Here is a 22,254-nt window from a genome sequence, read left to right on the forward strand (position 1 = left end):
TGAACAGAGCCCTACGATGGATGTTTAATTCTCTTCACCCTGCTCATCTCCTCCACAGGGCTTTCCTGGGATAAAGTATCTTAGAACTAGAAACATTCTTTTTAAATGAAGCCTTTCACCAGAAAGACAGCTCTGTTTACCCTGTACAAGCCTTGGAAAAGCTCTAAATCTCACATCAGCTCTCAGGCCAAGATGTGTCTCTCAGGAAAACCAAGACAAGACACAAACTGACAGGCAGGCTGAGTTGGTGCCCTCAGAGCCCTCACCCATCCCAGGCCAAGGAACTGCTGGTGACATGGACAGATCCCTTCCAGGGAGCACCACTATTAGCAGAGGGTGCTGCCAGGGTAAGGGAGGGCTCGGACTGAGCTTGGGCTGACACTGATCAGAGACCCGGGCTGGCCCAGGCCACAGCCTTGCTTGCCTCCCATGACTGAGAGGCTGCAAGACAAATGTGAGCATTAGAACAGCACAGGCCAGGGGCACCGCTGGGAGAGGGCACAGAGCCAAAGGCACAGCCAGAAGGGATCCCACAGCCATCAGCACCTTCAGGTGATTAAGTAGCAGGTTAGGGAAACCAATGAGCTGTATCCACTTTCTAGAGGTGCGTGCGCGCACGTGCACACACACACACACACCCCTCTCCGATCCCACCAAACCCATCTGCAGGACCTGAATGAGGCCCTATGGGTGAAGAGGATTGTGTTTAGAAACTATAAAAGATAAGACAATAGGAGGAAAAGAAGCAGACAAAGGCATACTCTACACAGACAAAACTAAAAATACAAATATGAGCTACCATTAACTCAGCAAGGCATCATATCAAGACATTCTACTACTTCATTCATTTTTCATAATAGTGCTAGGAGGTAGGGGCCGTTTTATTCCCACTTTATAGATTAGGAAACAAGCTCTGGGAGGTTTAATCTACTTCACACATTTTATAGTGTAGCTGGGATTCAAATTCAGGTCTGTCTCACCCAAGCCCCAAGCTCTTAATATGACAGGCTGAGCCTCAGGAAGCTCCACATCCCAAAACAGTTTCTCAGCTATTGCAGTTTTCACCATCACCCTGGCTCCCACCACCTCTGACCTGACTTCTGACTTGGCCTTTCTTCCTGGCTCGGTGCCGAGGTAAAGGCCCACTGCACATCCTAGTGACTTTCTATTCCTTCCCGCCATGCGATGTTCTTCCACCCACTCTTTTTGTGTTTGGGCCCTGGTCTCAGGGGCCACTGCCTGGTTAACAGCACCTCCAATCAGCTCTCCCACCCAGCAGAGGCCGAGCTCCCCAAGCTTACTAAAAGGGACAGCTGGGCTGGGCTGCCAGCTCTGTGGGAAATCCCTGAGGGGCTTCAGGATGAGCCAGGGAATGGAAGCCAGATTGTGCCTCCCTCACACTTACTGGCTGAGGAGCAGAGAGAAGGCTGGGGCTGCATGCCTGCAGAGGGGGCTGTTCTGTCCCGGGAGCTCCGTCCTTCAGGCACCAAGCTGCCATTCCCAGTGCGGAGCGGGGCAGCTAGCCAGCCAGGGCAGGGCAGGGCAAGGCAGAGCAGCCAAAACAAACAGAACAAGGCAGGTGAGCGAGCAAGCCGACCAGGACCCGAGCCCGTGGCACTGCAGAGCCGGGGCAAGGTGAGGCCTCGGGCTGCTGTGGACACTGGACCACATCCCACGCCGCCACCTCTGCAAGAGAGGCCTCCCAGTCAAGAACCCCAGGAAAGTGCACAGACCTGGGCTTTGGGTTTCCAAAGGAGCCTTCAAACAGCATGTACAAGTACAAGGGGCCCTACTCCCTGGGAAGATGCTCTAGGGGACTAGGTTATAAGGTCAAGAGCCCAGCAGTGAAGAAGCTGTGTACTCTGCCAGCATTGCCAGAATTCAACTGATCTGACCTTCATCCCAGCAGCCCTGATCTACTGCTCTTTACTGCCTTATACATTTTGCTTTCTATTTTGGGGGTTCCCAAAGGTTGGTACCCCCTTATTACCCCTGGACATACCCTCTCAGCTCTGTCCTGTAACATTTCTCCATCTTTTCTGAAAGCCTGGCCCAAGGCCCCTTTCTGAAGGCAAAGGGAACAATTCCAGGAGGCCAAACCAAAGAGTAGGACAGAGATTCTCAGTGGTCTGGCCTACCATGCCCTCCCACATTGCCTGACACTTTGGCCAGGCTCAAACTTAGGCTGGTGGTTCTTACAGTGTCACCAGGACACAGAAAAATATGATTCTGAGTCCATTATTCATGCCAAGGCTTTGTGACGAGAGTGACTAACTCATCCCAATGTGCCTAGGCCTGTTCCAGTTTTACAACAGTAAGTTCCACATCTTAGAAGTCACCTCAGTTCTGGGGAAACTGAGACAACTGGTCACCCTACTAATGACTCACGACATTTGTGCGCTACTTATGCAGGGACTCAAGGTGTCCCTGTTCTGGGATGTCACATCGTTATCAGCACCAGGAACAGTTCTCTGAGCCCTGGCCCTGGGCAGGCTCAGGGACAACTCTAGTTTAGCTACACCAGTCTTTGGGTCAAAGAAGAGAGAGACACCTCTTGCCTAGCCCAGACACAACAGATAGGGGCCTCATATTTTGGCCCACGGAAATTAGCTTTATGCCAAGCCCTCTTCTGAGGTATAAAAGGTGCCACCAATCTCAGTTCTGGGGGGCAGGTAAGGCAGGAGCTCCACTGGAGCTAAGGTACCTGGGACACTGCTGGCATCCTCTCCCCAGTAAGGGCCAGCACCTACCTTTGAGGTCCTCATCTTCTGTGGTGGTGTTGCAGCTCTCTGTGGAGCCCTGTAGGCCAAAAGGAACATGTTTTTAAGTTCGCAAGCCCTTGGAAAACCAGAGGAACTAAGCAGGACAGAAGTAGAGTATGTGCTCCTACAGGAGGTAGAAGGAACATAGAAAGTTCTATTTCTACCCTTCCATCGGACTCTTACAAAACTCTGGACTCCCAAACTCCCTCCCTAGTCCTCCCCAACTCAGTAAATGGCACTATCTATGCCATCATTTGGGTTTAAATCTATAGTCATCCCCTAGGTTTTATTTTAGGTTGATTCTTTTTTTCCTCTTTCCCCCATATATCAATTATGCAATCTAAAATCAAATCTGTAGTCCTACCTCCAATATAAATTCCATCTTACCTCTTCAAAAGCACAGCTACAACCTGAGTCCAAGTTACATTTGGCATCTGAACTACTACAATCACATCCTAGTCTCCCAGCTTCCACACTTGCCTCTTCCCTAAAGTTCTTGCCTATGACATGGCCAGAGGTTTGTCAAAGAGTCTATCAGACTGTATCACTCCCCTGCTGAGAACCTCCAACAGCTTCTTGTTGCTGCTGGAATAAAATGCAAACTCCTATAAAAAGTTCTACGTAGCAGGCCCAGCCTGCTTCTCCAAAATCATCACCTTCCTGCCACCCTGGTCCTCAACCCCTTGCTCTTTGTGCTCTGCGCTCTGCTGGATTTCTTCTATTTCTTCATTCTGTACACATGCCAAGCCCTGCACTCGCAGCTCCCTCTGTCTAGGGCACTCTGCCCCCAAGTCTGCCTGGCTGTCTTGTTCCCATTGTGTAGCTCAGATGTCACCTCCTGAGGGAGGATCTCCCCTACCACTCTCTGACTTTACTTTGTGCCATTTTCTCCATAGCACTTATCACAACTGGATTTGATCTTATTTATTGGGTTTTTTGGTTTATCTACCTCCCGTACACCAGTGGAGAGGGATTTTATCTTGTCACTTGCGTAAACCAAAGCCACAGATGGTTTGGGGCTCAATAAATATTTGCTACTGATAGCGAAAAGGAGATAAGGTTATTGAGAGCATAAAGGGTGGGGCCCAGGAGAATGCTCTAGGGCAGCAGTTCTCAACCTGTGGGTCGTGACCCCTTTGGGGGTCAAATGACCCTTTCACAGGGGTCGCCTAAGACCATCGGAAAACACATATATAATTACATATTGTTTTTGTGATTAATCACCATGCTTTAATTATGTTCAATTTGTAACAATGAAAATACATCCTGCATATCAGATATTTACATTACGATTCATAACAGTAGCAAAATTACAGTTATGAAGTAGCAACGAAAATAATTTTATGGTTGGGGGTCACCACAACATGAGAAACTGTATTAAAGGGTCACGGCATTAGGAAGGTTGAGAACCACTGCTCTAGGGTCTGATTATATTCTTGCTCCGCTTTTTTCTAGCTAACATTTATTTCCATTTAAACTTCACAAGTCATGGAGGAAAATCCTGATACTATTATCCCCAATTTGCAGATATGGTAACTGAGGTGCAGAGCAGTAGAGCGACTTATCCAATGGCCCAGAGCCCACATTCAAACCCAGGCCTGTCTGACTGTAGAGCCTCAGCTCAGGATCACTAAGAATGGAGTAACAAACAGCTTAGCCTCTGCAGCACCTGAGCCTTGACCTACAGCTCGCAGGCTGCCACCTGCAGGGACCTTAGACCCTGTGGCTCAGCCCACTGGCTTCCTGCTGACACAGAAAGCAGGAAGACAGGCTCAGGATCCACTCACCTTGATCCCGTCTGTAGCGTTATGCACCACAGTGGTTTGTGGCTCCTGTGAGAGAAGATGAAAATTACCCTCCGGACCTTGGGGATAGGTTTACTGCTCTTTGCTGAGGGACCCCCACCCCTACCCCAGTACCCTCAGAGACCTCTATGGTGACCCCAGAGGAGGCTGGCCCACCAGCCATTCTCATAAGACAAAATGTCTTGACTCAACCAGGTGCTAGGTAGCTGGGAAGCCTCACATTTAGGGGACAGCACTGGCTGGTAAGAAAGAGGCCTGGCACTTAAGGGAAGCAGGCACCAGGAAGCTGTCCCTGATTCCTGCTAATTCTGAGTTTTCTTTCCCCATGGGACAAGTATGCTGGAGGAGCTATGGGCTAAGGGCACAGGCTGGGCCCCGCCAACACTGTCCATCAAGGGGTATGCAGGAAGCAGGGACAATGGACAAACATTTCCAGGGTGCCCCTCAACAAGCTGAGCACAGAGAATTGCCTGCTTCACCCTTCTGCCTTCACCAGAGTTCCTGAACATCACCATGTCAGGCAGCATGAGGGTCCACAGGAAGCAGAAGGAGCAGCAGGCACAATTACCCCCGCCCCCTTTCCTAGTCATGCCCTTGCGAACTCTAGTTAGCCATCACTAGCAGAGGGAGCTCTGAGAGCACACAGTGCCCCTTGGACAAACCCAGAGAAAACTTGAGACAGCACAGGCAGCATGGGGCTCTCCAGAAACCCAGAGCTCAGCACTATCCAGAAGTGGGGAGCCCCAGCCCTCCTTCCTGTTCATGGCTTTGCAAAGGAGAGGCTGAGGCAGATTTTATAAGGAGGTCTCAAAGAACTGATGTACAGGTCCCAAGAAAGCTCCTACTCTCTTCTTTTATAAGCAACTCACCTTCCCGGCCCCCACAGCAGACCCACTGGGGGCCCAGCCTGGGGCTGGGAGGTTTAGCTGGGAACCCTGATCACTCCTCCCCCCACAACAGCAAAAGGAGCAGGAGCAGCAGTTCTGCCGTGCGGGAAGGAGCACGGTCAAGCGGGACAATGAGAGGGGAAGGGGCCTAAGGGACAGTACACAAAGAAGCCTGCTCTACAGAGACTGAGAAAGGAAAAGGGCCAAAGAGGCCCTGGGAGGGAGGGCAAGAAGAGGAAGCAGGAAAGAGCAGGAGGCAGCCAGGGGCAGGGGCGGAGAAGCCGTAGTCAGGAGGTACCATGGCCGTCTGCAAGGACGCGGGCTCTTGGGCTGGGCTTACGAGACTGTTTTTGTTGTTGCTCTGTGGCTGAGACAAGAAAACAGATGGTTTAGTTCCTCTAGAGTCACCAAAGCAGCTCCGGTTTGACTCCCAGACCTCCCTTGCCCCCTGGCCTGGCCTAGAGGAGCTGGGGCTGAGGTGACCTCTGTAACTCTGTGTTAATGGGAGCAATGGTTGGAGAGATGATCGAAGGAGAGGAGTATTCGGAGGGGTCCAGACACGTAGCTCCGGAAGCATCCTCAAGGTGGGACCAGCCGAAGGGCTTGTTTTAAAGTGTCTCTCCAGAAATCCCTGCTTATGCCAGATGCCATGTCGCTGCACAAGCATACTTCACCCAAAGAAATTCAGGATCTTCTCATTTTACAAGGGAAAAAGGAAGGTGGTTTATAAGAAAGCAGAACACAATTCAGAAACTCTGGGTCTCCTATCTGTGAGGAGTCTCCTGCTGCCCTTTTAACCTGCCCCTTGCATTTATTTCCTTCCCTGAAAACACCAGCTTAAAGCCTGATCTGTAAAGAAGAGGAACAAGAAGAGAAAGAAAACCTGACCCAGGAGTTGGTGTCCAGAGAGGAAAAGGGGTGGAATTTGACTTTGGTTACAAAATGCATCTACTGACGCCAGGGAGCAGAGACAGGACCATGCTGTGGGCCTTCCTGTCTGATAACTCTTGGATTTGGTCGGCTGGCAGCAAGGACAGAGCTCCAAGGAGGGGCAGGTGAATCCAGCTGGGGCTGTGGCTGCAGTCCCAGAACCGAACTCCCAGGAAAGAGTAGGCTGACGTGCAGCCAACAGTGTGACAGCAGAGACCACCAGGAGGCCTTCTTGTCTTTCAAAATGTTACACTGAGTGGCACTGAGCAAGGGAGGTGGAGGGAAATGGCAAGGAAGAAAGGAGGCCAAGGTCTAAGGCGGGGAGTTGTATGGATGCTCCCTGCCTCTTACGATCCCCTAGCCCATGGGCTCAGTCTCACTAGGAGTCCCAGCAGAGCTGGTGGCCACTGAGAAACAGCCTGATGCCTGCAAGTTCTTCGACAGGCACAGAGACAAATGAGTGGCTGCCGTCCTCGCACAGGGCGCAGATGAGAACATACATGCAGGAAGATGTCCAGACTTTTTTTTTCTTCTTCTAGCCTGCAGGCCTCTTTTACAGCCCCATGTACCACACCTGAAGTCACCCACCCTTAGCTTGCTGAGACATCCCCAAACCAGGGGCTAGGCATGGAACCTCTAACCAGGAACCAAGTGCTAGAAGACTTCACTGAACTCTGCAGGCTGGAGAAGAGGGATCCCAGGAGTAGTCAGAACATGGATCTAATCTCACGTGAGCCCTGCTCTCTTCCATTCCCACCAGGAAGGAGCAGAGCCCTCCCAGCTCAGCTGTTTACACTGACCTCCTGTGTGGGGCTGATTGCCTAAGGTTGTCTTCCCTGCAAAGCCCAGCTGAGATTAAGACTCTGGCATGGTGCAAGGACTCCAGGGTGTTTGTAAAACCTGTCATATCTGTAGAGGGCTGGGATGTCACCCAGGTTGCCCCACCTCTGGCTTTAATGGGCGGTTTCATAATGATTTAGGCTGCTCTGTTCCTCTTGGTGCCCTGCATCTCATGAGAAAGAAGATGCGTTCCCTGTAGTCTTTCAGTTGCTTTCCCTGAGGGCTGGGTGGAAAGGTTAAACTTTGGGCACCACTAATGGGCACTTGCACCAGGAAAAGGGCCGGGAAAGTAAGGCTCAGAGCTATGAGCCTCCACCCAGCTCCTCTGCCCACCACACAGATGCTCACTGGCTGCTAGTCTGTAGAAAGTGGCTGTTTGTGCCCGGGGAGCAGGGCCTCTCCTCCTGAGCGACCGGCAAGTGAGGGTCTCTCCCTGTGCTTGCCACCTGGCCCCAAGTCCCTGCCAGCTTCACTTTCTGCCCTGGGCTGCTGGAGGAGTCCAAGTTTGGCAGCAGGGGGTGCCAATCCACACATTCCAATGCCCACTTTTTAGGCCACTGGGGGCCCTTGGGCAATGGCCCCCGCCTGGCAGGACAGGCCACACCTGCCCACACGGCACAGACATGCAGTGAGAATGAGTGAAGCACACGCACATGGCAGAATGGGTTTGCGTGGCTGGCAGGCGGGCACAGGCAGCATGGAGTGGGCGGATGGGTGGGCAGGCAAGGCTCACCATCAGGTGCACGCTGGAACTCGACTTCCTTTTCTGGACACACCACAGCAAAAGGGAAAGAGAACGGGAAAGAGGAGGTAAGAGGAGAAGCACAGAGACGCTGCAGGTTAGTGCACCAGCACAGGCTCTGTGTCAGGAGAAAAGAGCAGAAGGAGACCTGGAGTCCAGCACCTGAAGGGTTAAATGGCACCTAGACCGCCAGGCACACCAGGGCCTCCAGACCCTGGGAGAGGAAGAACTCCTTCACCATGGTCAGGTTCACAAGCATATTTAGTATATTCTGACATGTCTCAGCCTTGCTCAGAGAAAGCGTCTTGAGGAGATTAAGTCACAAGTCTGTGAGGGTACTTAACATTTGCTGCAAATTTACAGGTTTGGGGCTTATAAAGCTAGCTCACCTATAAGGTTATTTGCTCTAATTACTAGGTCTGCCTGAAATTAGGGTGAGCAGCTACCAGGTAAATTAGTAAAAGATGCTGTAGGCCATCCTCAGATTAATAACATTTGACTTCTGAACCTCAACTTATTTTGCTGCCCCCACCCCAAACTTTTTGGATAGATACTGAGCTTTTGAAAATCATCTAACAAATTCTGGCATCCCTTTCTTTATCGGTACGGTCACCCTCATTTATAAGACTTCAACGTTTCCTTGAATTTTGCAATTAGTGGGAAATGGGAAAATAGGAGTGCCCGTGATTAAAAGTACAGTGATCACAAAGACAGAGAGAGATGTAACTCATGGGGAATGCTGAAAGCAGTGATTTCTCAGCTTTAACCAGATGCTCATGGACTTTATGTTCAGATGTGAAAAAAGCATAAAAATAAAAACCACATGGAACAGTGAATGTACATCTCGGAAGACTGTGTCTGAAAGGTGAAAGGTAATTAAGAATTTTATAATTAGCTGGCTGGGAGACAGAAGTCCCCTTGGACCATGTCTGTCTGGTGTTTGACTATTGGATATACATTTAGCAATATCCAGAAAGTACTTACTGAGGACTGTTCCAGGCACAGTTAACATGTCAGATAAATATTCCTGCCCTCAAGAGGCTGGCACTCTGTTTTTTTTGTTGTCAAATGATCTTTAATTGAAATCTTTTCCTTTGTAGTTCTTAACCAGCTGGCACTCCACTGCACCACTGCTGATGTCACCTATGATGTCACGAGGGTGGTGGCCATCAACATTGCAGCCCACAGACTGGGCAGTCCCCAGGACCTCTTTAATGGTTCCAGAGAGTTCTCTAGCTAAAGATCGGTGCCTCATGTGTTGGGCAATGTTGACAATCTCAACAAAACTGATATTTCCACTGTGCTTAATGTTTTTTTGCTTCTTTCTGTCTCGTGGTGGTTCTTTGAGGGCTTTGATGATCAGGGCAGAGGCAGAAGGCACTATCTCAGTCTGGGTCAGTTTCACTGTAACCTTCAGACCCTTCCTGTCACTGATACATCTCTTTGGAGATGCCATCGCCAGCCTTTTTTGGAGATAGACTCAAAGGGCCAATGTTGGGAGCCAGGGTAGACATGGCACTGCCTTCCCGACCAGTCCACCTCAGGTATACAACTTTGATCTTGCTGGGGGTGAACTTTGGCGGCATGGTGGAGGTAGCTGGTGTAGGATGAACCTGGGTTCGGGCCAACCAAAGAAAGCTGCACCTCAACCTCCTCCAAGCTGAAAGCCACAGGACCATAAAACCTTTCAACTACATTGGATATCATGACACTCCAGTTTAGAAGATATTTTTGGGACTGTATTATATTCAAAAAAGAGGGAGATCACAAGTATTTAAAAGAATGGTCCACAATTTAGAATTCAATCTAAGTTTTTAAAAAGCCTAAACATAATTAGGACTCTTATGCATTAGCCTTTTATATATGCCGAAATATATGAGATTTTACTTTCAAAATCATCCCTCAAAAAGAAGGCGTTGCCTTGCATTCACATGTATCCCTTCCCTTTATCCAACTAGAATGTTACCACTTTGAAGGAAGGTGGTCCATATCTCATTTATCTTTGTAATCTTCATGGTGCCTAGCAGAATACCTTAGAGTTAGCATATGATCAACAAACTGAGTTGCACTAGGTTTGCTGACTGGTTTTCCCCCAGGCAAAAGCAGAGCACAGGTTTCTAACTTGCCCAGGATCAGATAAGTGAAACTCTGCAGGGGCACAAACCAGACCCAGTCTTCTCTCCTGATTTTCAGGGCTTGTCCTCAAAGGTGACTGATTGCAGGTTGCTTTTACCTGGACCTTGCCTTAGGGAGAGCACTTCCAGCTGTCTGCTTCACTTAATGAGGACTAAGTCCCCAACTTTCTCCTAGCTGGATTTTTCCTAAAGTGTCCTGCATGAAAACTGGAGATGATCCTTTTCTACTGAAGAGTTAATTTCTCCTAGGCCAGCACTTTTTTCAATTCCTCTCTCTAGCCTTTCAGGATTTTTTGCCGGCAGCCATGCACAGCTGGGTTCCCTCTCAGCCAGCACACTGCAGCACTGCTTAAACACCAGATCATTTCTAAAAGACCATGTATCACTTATGTCTAAAAATTATTTAAAACTTTAAGCCAGAAAAGGGTTCCAGCCTCCTTTACATACCTAAATATTCAAACAGCACTTAAGGAAATATCTATGTCCTTTTCTTCTTTCTTTCCTTCCTTTTTTTTTTTTAATATTGGATGTCCATTCTGGCCTGGGTCTAGCAGAACACACAGGTGGTCCTCAGCTAGGGACCTCTAGGGATCTGAGAGTTTGTGGCCCCTCAAGTCTTGTCCTAACAAGTGGCTCTCCTTCTTCCATAGACCCTGAGTCATTGGCATCCACAGTCAAAGAAACCTAACTAGAACTTGAAGCCTCCAAGTTGAAGACCACGAAGTAGACTCGCCGCTCAAATGGATGCTAATACTCAAGCATCTTGTGAAAGCTTCTGGACAGTGAGAAGGAAACCACTCCATGGACTGACCATAGGCAGTAGGAACTGGGGAAGGAGGAGTGTGAAAAGAGGATGGGGTAAAAGAGAGATCCAAGATGCTGACAGCTCAGCATCTGAGCAACTTCACATGTCTCCCTCATGACTCAGGTTATCATCTCAATTTTCAGGAGGGCCCAGAAAAGTCGAACCCCACACATCTTGCTTTCATCCAACCACGTCATTAAATGTCATATACTTGTTCCTGATTATAAAAGTATTGCAGCCACATTACAAGCGATTTGAAAACAGAAAAGAGGGGGAAAACACCCATAATCTTATCACTCTTGCCAGTCTTTTTTCTTATACAATTTAAAAACAGCATTATTAGCTATATACAAGTTTATGCTTTACTTTTTAAATGTTTTTTATTTATTGATTTTTAGAGAGAGAGGGAGGAAGAAGGGGCAGGAGGAAGAGGGGGAGGGAGGGATGAGAGGGGGAGAAAGGGAGAAAGAGAGAGAGATAAATTTGTTGTTCCACTTAGTTATACTCTCATTGGTTGCTCCTGGTATGGTGCTCTGACAGGGGACTGAACCCACAGCCTTGGTGTATTGGGATGACACTCCAACCAAATGAGCTACTTGGCCACTGCTTTACTTTTAAAATAAATAATATTTTAATTTTTATTCTGATCGTCAAAGTAATGCACCATCTAGGTGAAAAATGTAGAAAATACAAAAAAATGTATAAAAGTTTCCCAAATTCCCATCTCCCAGTGAAGTTATTAACACTTCAGTGGGTTTCCTTCCAGTTCATTTTTTTATCCACATATTATATACTGAACATAATCTACAAACGTATTGTTTTTTAAAACAAAATTTAGATAGTAGAGTATTACTGCTTTATATCCCACTACATATAAAAATTTCTTTCACTGTATAGTCATGACAATTAATAACTTTGCAATGGTTTATTATTTCCCATTATTGTTTAGTGATTTCCCATTATTGTTTAGTTGTTATCTTACTGGCTTTTGAGATCATCTCTAATCTTTTCAGTTATAAATAATTTCAAGTTGAACTTCTTCCTGCTTTCAGTGTTTCCATATTTTGAATTATTTCTTTAGGATAAATTCCCAGAAGCAGAATTAAAGGATAAAAAAGGTAGGGGCACTGTTATGATTTTTAACACACAGGTTGTTTTACAAAAGGGCATTCTGATTTATCACTAACTTAAGAGTCAAAAATTGCACTTTGTTTCAATTTGCATTTTTCTGATACTAGTGAGACTCAACATCCACATTTGTGAACCAGTTCTACTTCCTTTTTCCAATGATCAGTTTTTTTTCTTTGACCATAATCTACTGGGTTTTAGGGGAGATTCTTATTTATTAGAGAAAGCTCTTTTGTATAAAAATAATATTAACCCCTTCCACCACTCCGTTGTGATTGTTTTCCCCAACCTGTCTGTTGTTGGCCTTTTAATTTTGGTTGGTCATTCTTAAACACTTGCATCTTAGCCACTGATCCCACCACTATATTCCAAGTCTTTTCTCAAGAATCAAACTCGGCGCATTCTCCTGGCTGTGAGGGTGCGCCCGGCTCTGCAGACTCATTAATAAAGGCCTTGCTTTACTGCTCAAAAAAAAAAAAAAAAAAGAATCAAACTCATTTACTGAGCACATCAGGTCCAACACTGGGATGGGTTCCCTGCATATGTTTTCATTTAAAAGCAAGCTAATGATTCTGTTCACCTAGCCCTGGATCCCTCCATGTTCCTGGAAGGTACAACGTTGTTCCATACCTCTGTTCTTCCCCTACCTCTTCATTCTTTCTGCATTTCCTTTGTTGATCCTCTCCTTTTCCAGCTCCTTAATAACAGATAACCCCAAAATTTTGCCTTTATCAAACCTCAATCTTTCATGTGCTTTGGACTCATAAGAGAAAGAAGAGTATTATTAAAACTCAGATTTTACCTCCCAACCAGGGTTTCCTGAATCTGAATTCCAGGTTAGATCCCAGAATCTGTGTTTTTTAATTAGCTCCTTAGGCTAATCTTATATGGCTGCACCTGATAGTCATCCTTGGGGCCAGCATCTAGAAAGTTCTTCTAGAAACGTGTTCCTTAATGGCTATTTTAGTCATCCTCTCATCACCATCTCAGCTGTCACTGCTTTATTTCAGGTCCTATTCTGTGCAATCGCTCTTTGCTTCAGCCATACAGAAGGTACTAAAGTTCTTAGAATCATCATCCTGTTCACTCTTGTGTATCTTCACACGTGTGTTCCCTCTGTCTGGAGTATTCTTCCTCCTCTTTTCCTCCCTCACCTGGCAAAATCCAAGTAATCCTTCAAACTCAGCTCATGGGCTGTCTCCTTCAGGAAACTTTCTGTTCTGGCTCTGAAGCTTGTCTCTGCACCGTAGCACCTGCCCCATGCTCATCTCCTCACAAACCTTAACAGAGTGCACAGAACTGGTGGCTTCCCTGTCTCTCTCCCACTGTGAACACTGAAAGGGTGGCGTACATTGCTGCCTTCCCAGCTCCTGAGGCACAGTGTTGTCTGAGTAAGTGGACTCATGTGATTCACTCATGTGAGCCCCCATTTGTTCCTCCAGTACTGACTTCCTCCCTGGGCTACACCAAGTATTTCCCAGCACCTTTAAAGACCTCTCCACCCAGATCTCCACCTGTTTCTCAATCTCAATGTGGTCAAAACAATTCTCTTTCCTCCAAGCTAGGCATTCCTTCACAACTACTCCCATTTCCAGCAGAGGTACCACCAGTTATTCAACATTCAAGAACTTTGATATTATCATTGATGGATCCTTTTTAAATCCTCCTTCCTTTGACACACCTCTGATCAGAGCTAGTATCTAATCAGAGCCTAGCATGGGAACAGCTAGACTAATTACTCATAGGCAACACCTATTATGATTGGTTGGTGCCTATGCTCTTCCAATGGGCATTCTGAATATTAACCCTTTCTATTTATAACCACCTTTTCTTCATCCTGCACCCAGACTATAACAAATCCAAATTGATGCCACCACATTTAGTCTTTAATATTCTTCTATTCACCCTTTCAAAACCATCACTCTTACCATAGCTTCCTTGCTCAGTGGCCTTTACTGTTTCCTCTGGTCTAACATACAAACCTCCAATTCCTCTGCCCAACCAGACCAATCCAGCTATAGTTTTGACATCGTTCTACCATACATCCCATGATCCAGTTGGGCTGAAAACATCAATATGGATAACAGAATCAAAAGTACTTTGTTGTTCTTACATTACACAATACATTCTCATTTTAGAAAAAACACATGTATACAAAGTAAAAATCAAAAGGTGTGTTTCTTTACCCTGTCCTCACCTCCAATCCCATTCTCTAGAGGCAATTACTAACTTGGTTCCAATCTTCGTACTTCCTTAAGCTTTCTCTAATAAGCTTTTGCCCAGAAGCTTCTTGAACTGAACCATCTCATATACCAGTACCATATACCATTTAGTGCTTAGCTGGTTCCGGGTGTGTCCACTTCCTCTTTAATTAACTTTGCAACTTCCTAAAGCTAGATGAAAGCATCACCTCTTCCTAAAGTATTACCTCCTATACCTCTTGTGTGCCCCTAGAACTGAGTGCAACACTGGGCTGGATAGGTACTTATTAAATACTATGTTGACTGATTGTCGGTTCTTTCCCAAACAGAAATATGCAAAACCTCTCTCCAGCAAAACCCATTACCTTTCCTATCTTGGCTCCTCCCATCTAGCTTACAGTCCTGTAACTTAATGGGGGTGGGAGGTGGGGCTGCCAGTCAATCCCAGCTCCATGTCAGCAGGTATGTGCAGAGCCCAAGCTCCCGTCCTTGGGGCAGAAGCACACAGAAGCAGGTATGCAAAGAATGAAAGAAAGAGGAAGGAGAGGGGCGAAGGAAATGGGGCATATGTGTGCATCTCGGTTGGGGACATAAGATCCTGGGAAAAGACCTAATTTAAACTTTTGCTTGAATTTAAAGGTTTGGATAATTTCACAGTTTGAAATTATCCACCATGGTATGAATTGGTAGGCTTCAATAGCATGAGCTATCCAATGCCCTGGCCCCAGGACCCTTTCTGTCCCCAAAGCATCTAGAAAACACCTTGGGCCCTGTGAGGACCCCAGCCACTTCTCCTCTATCTTGGCCAAGCAACCACTTGCACTAGGGTTTCCCACTGGTCCCCACAGGCTCCTATTCCCTCCTGTTCCCCTGATTCCACAGGAAAAGCTCCCTCACCAAATGGGAAGGAGCGATATACCACGCCCCTCGCTTGTGTCTGAGAGGCCTCTGCCTTCAGAAAGTTTAAGACACTTTCATTTAGTGGTATCTGAACTGCATTCTGGAAGTGCTTGTTGATAAGGAAAAACCAAAAGGATAATAAGTCAACCAGACAAACTTAGCTTTCTTTTGATAAAAAGAGTTTGTGCTTTAAAAAGGAATAAAAATTTTTTTTAACCAAATGACTAAAAAACCCAGAGAGTCAGCGCTGGGAATGAGGCACCTGTCTGGAAGTCAAGTTCAGGATTCAGCTCTAGTAAACTATAATTTGGATCACTTCCCCTGAGTCTTTCTGATCAACTAAGGTCAGGAAAAACACATCTCCCTTCTGCCCTCTCAGGCCAGTGGAACCTGCTGTTCTGAATACAAAGGTTTCTGGTTTAAAGCAGGAAAGCAAGGATAGGAAGGTTCCCAGGGAAAGGAGGAACAAGGTGCCAAGAATTCCCATAAGTGACTATAGGAGAGAGGCCAGTCTCGGGCTAAAAGGGTGGAGACACTTACCTTGACACCGCCATCCGACTTCTTGTTCAATAGGCTTTTGGCAGCTGTGAAAACAAAGAGGAAAATCAAGTCTCTTGCATTGTACCCCTTCTTCAACCTGATGTCTGGCAGCTGGATCCACAAGAGACTGCTGTGTCTGGAAAGGGGCCAGGAGTCTCCTGAGGCCCCTGAAAACAAAGCCCTGCCTCGTAGCCCAAAGCACGAAGGACATCTCAAGCAGCGTCAGACCCTCAGGGTGGCACCCAAGGATCTCTTCTGCCATGGAAGAGGGCTCAGCAGAAACAGGGACACACTATACTTAGAAGAAACCACATTCAGTACCGGAGCTGCCTGGGCCATTGGGAACTCTGCCCTCGACAGCTTCCACCCAGGCCTAGAAGCAGAGTGCCAGGGTGAAAGGTGAGGGCTCCATCCCTAGATGCCACAGAGATTCTCAGGATGGCCAAGCTGGAAGGATGCAAGACATCTCCTGAGTGTTCTTAAGAAACGAGTGTCACAGTTCACGAAGGAGACCAGACGTGAGGACAGACAGACACAGACACAGAGACCAGGACCACCTACAGGAGGGTTTTGCCAGGGGATGAAGCCTTGAATGGGCAGGACCTCGCCAGGTTTGCTGGGTCCTGTCTGCCACCCTTTCCTCAGAGTCCACTCTCTGAACCCACTGAGCAAGACTGGGCAGAACAACAACGTATTAAACAGATTCTAGCCAGCAGTGTGACTGATGCTCAAGGCTGATGAGCTCTGTGAGGGAAGGCTGGTAGCAAAAAGTGGATGGGAGATTCTGGGAGGCACGAGGAGATGGAATCAGCCCAACTGTCTGATCCACTGGACTTCGCTGGGTTTGCATCATAGTTCTACCACTTGCTGGCTGTGTGACCTTGAGTGAATTACTTAACCTCTCTGAACCTCAGTTTGTTTTTAATCTACAAAATGGGATAAAACAGGGCCTGGGTCACAGGACAGTGATGGTGATCCAATGGGATCATGCATGAAAAGCACTAAGCAGAGTGCTTGGCACAAGGCAAGCACTCAGTGTTAACTGTTGTTACTATTGTTGCTACCACTCTTGCCCTCAGGTAGCCATTCAGATCCAAGCTGGGTCCCATCGCTCTACAATGTGAATAGGGGTCCTCCCATCACAAGAATTCTGACGCCCCAAAATGGCCTTTGGTCCTACTTCCAGTCATGCTAGGATGATTGGAAAATTACATGTTTAATGTATTTACTACTATACATGACCACCTACTGTGTTAAATGCTTTACATACATCTGAGTTCTCAATTCCAACTGCCCATCAGAATCTCTTGGGGAGCTTTAAAAAAGTGTTTATGCCTATCCCATGCCCTAGGGATTCTGATTTTGTTTGTCTGGGTTGGAGTCTCAGCATGAGGGTTTTTCACAAGCTGTCTTGTATAGGCAGGGTGAGAGCCTTCGAGATACATGATCTTAATCATCACCATGATGTTTTATTAGCCCCACTGGAGAGATGAGAAAACTAAGACTGAGAGAGCTGATGTGGCTTGGTCAGGGTGTGGCAGGGCTAGGATCCAAACCCAGGGATGCTGTCTCCACAAGCTTCTGCACTCTATAGCCTTTCAGACCAAAGGCCTGAAATACCAGACTTCACAATTTTCGGGGGCGTGGCTTCCTCTGTGGGGTCTCCAACAGTGCTGTTGAAGCCTAGTCCTAGCATGCCCAGGGATGTGGCTGGGTCCACCTTTAGCCGCAGCCTCCCAGGGAGGCTGAGCTCTCAGGCCATCTGGAGGAAAGCCTCCTGCTGCCCAGCTCCATGTCCCCAGGCTATTGCCTCCTGACAGTTGGCAAGCGCCCAGCATGCATGGCTGGTTAGGGGGCTCCGTAACACCAATGCGCTTGCAGATGCCAAGTTAGGTGGTCCATCCGGCATGCCCATCTCAGCCCGCAAGCATGGGACTCGCCTCCCTGGTGAGTGGGCCTGGCATGCTGGCCCTCCTGGTGGGGTGGCAGGGAGCCGAGGCAGGCGGTCGGGGAAGACTCATGCCACGTACCTTGCCCGGCCAGGCCGGCGGCGCTCGCGGCAGGCGAGGCGGGGGCGGAGCTCTGCCTGCCAACTGAGGGGATACAATCTCTCAGTGCACAGAGCTGCCGCAAAGCCACGGGGGCCAGTCAGCAGCGAGCATGCCCCAGCGCGAGGCGCAGGAACCCGCTGGCCGCCCACACAGCAGGGTCCGGGTGGCATGGCCAAGCCAGCCGAGCTGGGGGAGCGAAGGCTCTGGGGGGCAGGCTGAGGAACAGGTGCAGCCAGCCCTGCAGCAGTCTGGGGACCTGAGAAGACTGGGCTCACAGGGGGCGCAGAAGTGCCACGGCTTGGCTTGGTGGAAATGGCTTCAGCACCTGTGCTGTGACCACCTCAGATGAGGGTCTACGGGGAAAAGCCTGATTTGATGAAAGGCAGTGTTCTTTCCAAGGTAGTCCAGCCCTAGCTTAGGGCTATGAGGAAACTGAGCCCCACTTCCCAACCTTCCTCTCTAGAGGGCCTACTTGAGAACACTTTTGGAAAGCCCAGAGCATAGGACAGTCCTTTCCTCCCACCGAAGTCCAAACAATAGAGAGACTGGCACTCAGGGCCCATGGAGGGTCTATGGCCCATGTGCAGCCAAGTTCACTGATGTTCCATGTGACCCCCATCCCGTCCCTTAGGGACAGGTTACTTTCCCTCTTCCAGGCAGAGAGCCAGTATTTCTCAGTGTTCCGAGGGTAAAGATGCCCAAGAAATGAGGCCCCAGAAAGAAAACAAAGGCTGCTGAAGCAATACGTTCTAGAAGCCCTGAATTCACCATTAGCCAACCTGCTAGAGTTCCAGGTTAAGCTACACCCATCTGGGATCAACTCAGGAAACGGCCTAGCTCATTCCTAAAGAAACACACAAGTGACCTTCCTTCTGGATTATATCTATACACACCTCTTTCTGCAGAAGCTTCTGGAGATGGGCTCTGTCCTCACCTGTTCCAGAGTCGGGGCAGAAAAGGCCATCCCAGAGTGCTTACAGTATTTTATTTTATTTATTTATTTTTTTGGTCTCCTCTGACCCAGAGCAAAATGAATGCGAAGACCAGATGAGGTCTGGGCAGCAAGGACAAGAGGCTCTTTAGCGATTAGTGAAGGTTCTTTGTTCTAACTGAGACCGATTTCCAGAAATGGGTGGGGAGAGGTTGATGCAGAGGCCTGAGGCCACTGGACCGAGCACAAGCTATCGATTTCCTAGTATCCTGTCTTCACATTTCTTCCATTCAGAAAGAGAACAGATGCCCCTGAGCATCCTAAAGAAAGGCTCTTAAACCAAGAAAGTAGAAGCTGCAAGGAATTAGAAGACAAGAAGCATGATATGGGACTTCAGCCCCATCCCTGCGGGATGCAGCCAACTGTGCCCTCCTGCTCCCAGTTGTGAGAGGTGGACCCAGGACCATGGACCTCACACTGTGGTTACCTACAACATGATGAGCGCCAAACCAGGGTCAAGGGGATGGCCTGGGGTGGGACACTCCCGGGGCTCACTCTCCATTCCTGGCCCTCCAGGGCCCTGTGGCTCTCACTCTGGCTAGGGCTCAGGAGGCCCCACATCTTCTCACCTGTGGCTTCCTCAGAGCCAGGGCTTTAGTTACCCGGAACCAACACAGACGAGCCCATCGGGACTTTAGCTCTAGGGAGCAACCTCTCCCAGAGTGGCTGCCACCTGAACCTCCCACACAAGCCCCTCTCCATGGCAGTGCAGAAGGAAAGCAAGGGAGCAAGTCTTGTTATGAGAATGAGAGATGGGGGAGGAGGAGGCTTGAACCAAAACAGTGGGGTTGGGGGTCAGGGGAAGGGACAACCAGGAAGAAAGGAAAGCAGAGAACTGTCTTCAGTTAGTCCTGACATTAATCTTTATCTCACAGAAAAACCACTGTGCTTCCCAATTGAGGGCAAACAATGATGGTGGTGGGGGTGGGCTGGATGGGGAGTAGGTGGAATGTCTTGCATCTTAAAAAGAAATGTCAAGTGTGATTTACAAATTACTGGTCCCAACTTTCCTAATTCCTTATGGAAATTTAAGCAAGTGCCTTTCCCTCCATCCTGCTAGTCTCTATTTCTTCACATTTACAGCTGGTACCACAGAGAATATTTTAAGCACAGTTGCTGTAAAAGGTTTAAACATCTGGAATAATTTCTATTAGTCATCTCTACTTGGACACAATGACGTAGAGATCATCCCAGTCTGCAAATTACTGCGGGTGACTAGAAGATTCACTGCATCTCATCTCTTTCTTTTCCCCAGCACATCCTCCAACACCCCAGAGATGGGCTAAAATCTTGAAGTGCTGAGACCTCTTTAGGAAATTAAATAAGAATTCCGAGAGACAAGGTCAATGGGAGGCTGGACAGGCTGCTCCTTGGGAGATTCTAGGGAACAGAGCTCATAAATTTGAATTCAAGTAAGTCCCCCCAGAATATCAGGTTATAGGACCCAGCAGCAGCAGGATCCTCATCATCTTGGTCAAGGTGTTTCCTGAGACACCCAGCACCAGGGTGGCAGGGTATGGCAGCACCCTGTTCTGACCCACTCACCTCAGCAGAATTAAAGTGCACGGCTGGGAAAACATACCTGAAAAGTTCCTGGAAACAAGCATGGTCGTGAGGATGGCACCCTGGGGAAAGAAGAGGGTCTTATGAATTCAATCAGACTCTAGAAAAGCATCACCTGGTCTCAGGCAGAGGGCAGCTGCTGGCTGAAGCCTGAAGGCATCAAGTCTCTCGAGACCCCAATATGTACAACTTTCATTGCTCAGCTCCAGCCAGGAGGATAGCTTCCTTCGGTGATGGGGCAGGGGGTGACTATCAAAAGGTATTATTTTAGGGCACCAGCAGCCCAGAAGGCAAGACTCACCTTCAGTTTTCTCCGGGCATTGAACTTGCGCAAGCATTCAACAGTCTCCTGACGATGCATCATGGATGCCACCGTGGACCGTTGCTGGAAGCCAGACAGACAGACAATGAGCCCTCAGCCAGACTCCCGTCCCCTCACCAGTCCCAGTGATGATGGCCATGCACTTAGCCACCCAAGTTGATGTCATAGTTATGAAAACACTTTTAAAATAAAAGTACTATCCAAAACTCAAGGTTGTGTAAGGACAAGAATCTGAACATGAAAACACCACCACATTTGAGGAGGGTGCATTCTGGGAAATGGAGGCGAAGGACAGAGAGCGTCCCGCGTGTCCTGATCCTCGTGTGGGCCTTCCTTCAGCAGCTGTTATTGAGCACCTACAGTGTTCCAGACCCCGAGCAGAGAGGACAGTCAGGGGTCCCGCTCTCAACAGAGAGTGTTCATCCCTTCCAAGGAACTCTTCTTAACATACCCACAAGGACCTAAAAGCTGTGATCTGAGAAGCTAAGGATCTTCACCCTGAAGCATCAATTCTTTTTATCATTTAGGAAGGGGATTTTTCTTCACTGTATGACTGCTAACTTCCTTCCTCCTTAAACAGAGGTCACTGGACCTGATATACATCTCCTTGATGACTCAGTGTCAGCCAGACAAGAATCAGTTACTGTACAGTATAGTACATTGATGTCCTCAGGGGCTACTGAGATATATAGGCTAGTGGAGGGTGGGGCCCACAAGATGCCCCCCAACACCTGATACTTCCCCAATTCCTGAGTGCCCACTTTAAGCTGCTCACCACCTCCCTTTGCTGTTGCTATCTTGGCCAGCCAGCTAGAAAAATAAACCCTACCATGTAGAGCCTGGTGTCCACAACCCCATGGACCACCCCACACTGTTCTCCACATCCTGGGCCTACCCTTTCCTGGTTCCCAAAGCAACTCTCCTAACCTTCTCTCTTATTTCACCTCCTCCTTGAGAGCGTAAACTTCTTCAAAAAGAGAAAGGAAAGCTCACCAGGAAAGAACCTCAACTTCAACACCCCCACCCTCAAGCTGACTTTCCCCCACCTGGGTCTCAGCAGCATCATCCTTCATACCCAGTGCTGAGCCCTCGACCCAGGCTTGGGAGCCCCTCTCTCGTTCAGCTGTTGAAACCTTTGCTTCCTCAATCAGCTAGTATTTTCAACCCTTTATTTCTGACTATATTCTTCTCTGCAGTCTATATAGTATAGTCAAGCCTCCCCTTAAATAAAAACTTAAAAATTCCCCCAACCCACCTGTAGTACCATTTCTTTCTCACTTCACCCCCATTTGCTCTTCACTTCACTAAAAACAGGCTATGTCCCTCTCTCTCACTCCACTGCCTCTATTGGTAAAATAACGAAACAACGGCCTCTAACTGGTCAGAGCCAATGGGGTCCTCTGTCTTTATCACGGACTCTCTGAAGCATCTGATCACAGATACTCCTTTACTGAAACCCCCTGTTTCTTAGGACCTCTTGCTCCTGCTCCTTCTATAACGGAAGCTCTCATTCTTAGTCCCCCTTGCAGGCTCCTCTAACTCCGTCATGAAACGCCAAGGTTCACTGGCCATCTCTTCTCTTCTACAAGCCCATGGCAAAAATTCGATTGGCATAGAAGTAATCCTGTTTATTCCTACGGCCTTGACACCAC

At 48.1% G+C, this 22,254-nt stretch overlaps 1 protein-coding gene and 1 pseudogene across 8 annotated transcripts in view; both read right to left on the reverse strand.

The window, feature by feature from the left end:
- CAMK2G (calcium/calmodulin dependent protein kinase II gamma) overlaps nt 1-22,254 on the reverse strand; it is a 56,262-nt gene that overhangs the window by 5,235 nt on the left and 28,773 nt on the right. For 3 of the 8 annotated variants that reach the window (XM_090278230.1, XM_090278231.1, XM_090278235.1), the window contains 7 exons: nt 20,582-20,665; nt 20,300-20,342; nt 17,706-17,768; nt 15,676-15,719; nt 5,753-5,821; nt 4,550-4,594; nt 2,751-2,799 (listed from right to left, as the gene is read on the reverse strand). In XM_090278230.1, the coding sequence (XP_090134356.1) occupies nt 2,751-2,799; nt 4,550-4,594; nt 5,753-5,821; nt 15,676-15,719; nt 17,706-17,768; nt 20,300-20,342; nt 20,582-20,665 (397 nt within the window). Of the gene's footprint in view, nt 1-1,405; nt 1,520-2,750; nt 2,800-4,549; nt 4,595-5,752; nt 5,822-7,957; nt 7,991-15,675; nt 15,720-17,705; nt 17,769-20,299; nt 20,343-20,581; nt 20,666-22,254 lie in introns of all 8 variants that reach the window. The other 5 variants (XM_090278232.1, XM_090278236.1, XM_090278237.1 and 2 more) reach the window with 4 other exon arrangements.
- LOC150010304 (large ribosomal subunit protein uL11 pseudogene) lies at nt 9,042-9,627 on the reverse strand (annotated as a pseudogene).

The sequence above is a fragment of the Furipterus horrens genome, unplaced genomic scaffold (assembly GCF_987537825.1).
Source record: "Furipterus horrens unplaced genomic scaffold, mFurHor1.1.pri manual_scaffold_5, whole genome shotgun sequence".
Taxonomy (NCBI): Eukaryota; Metazoa; Chordata; class Mammalia; order Chiroptera; family Furipteridae; genus Furipterus; species Furipterus horrens.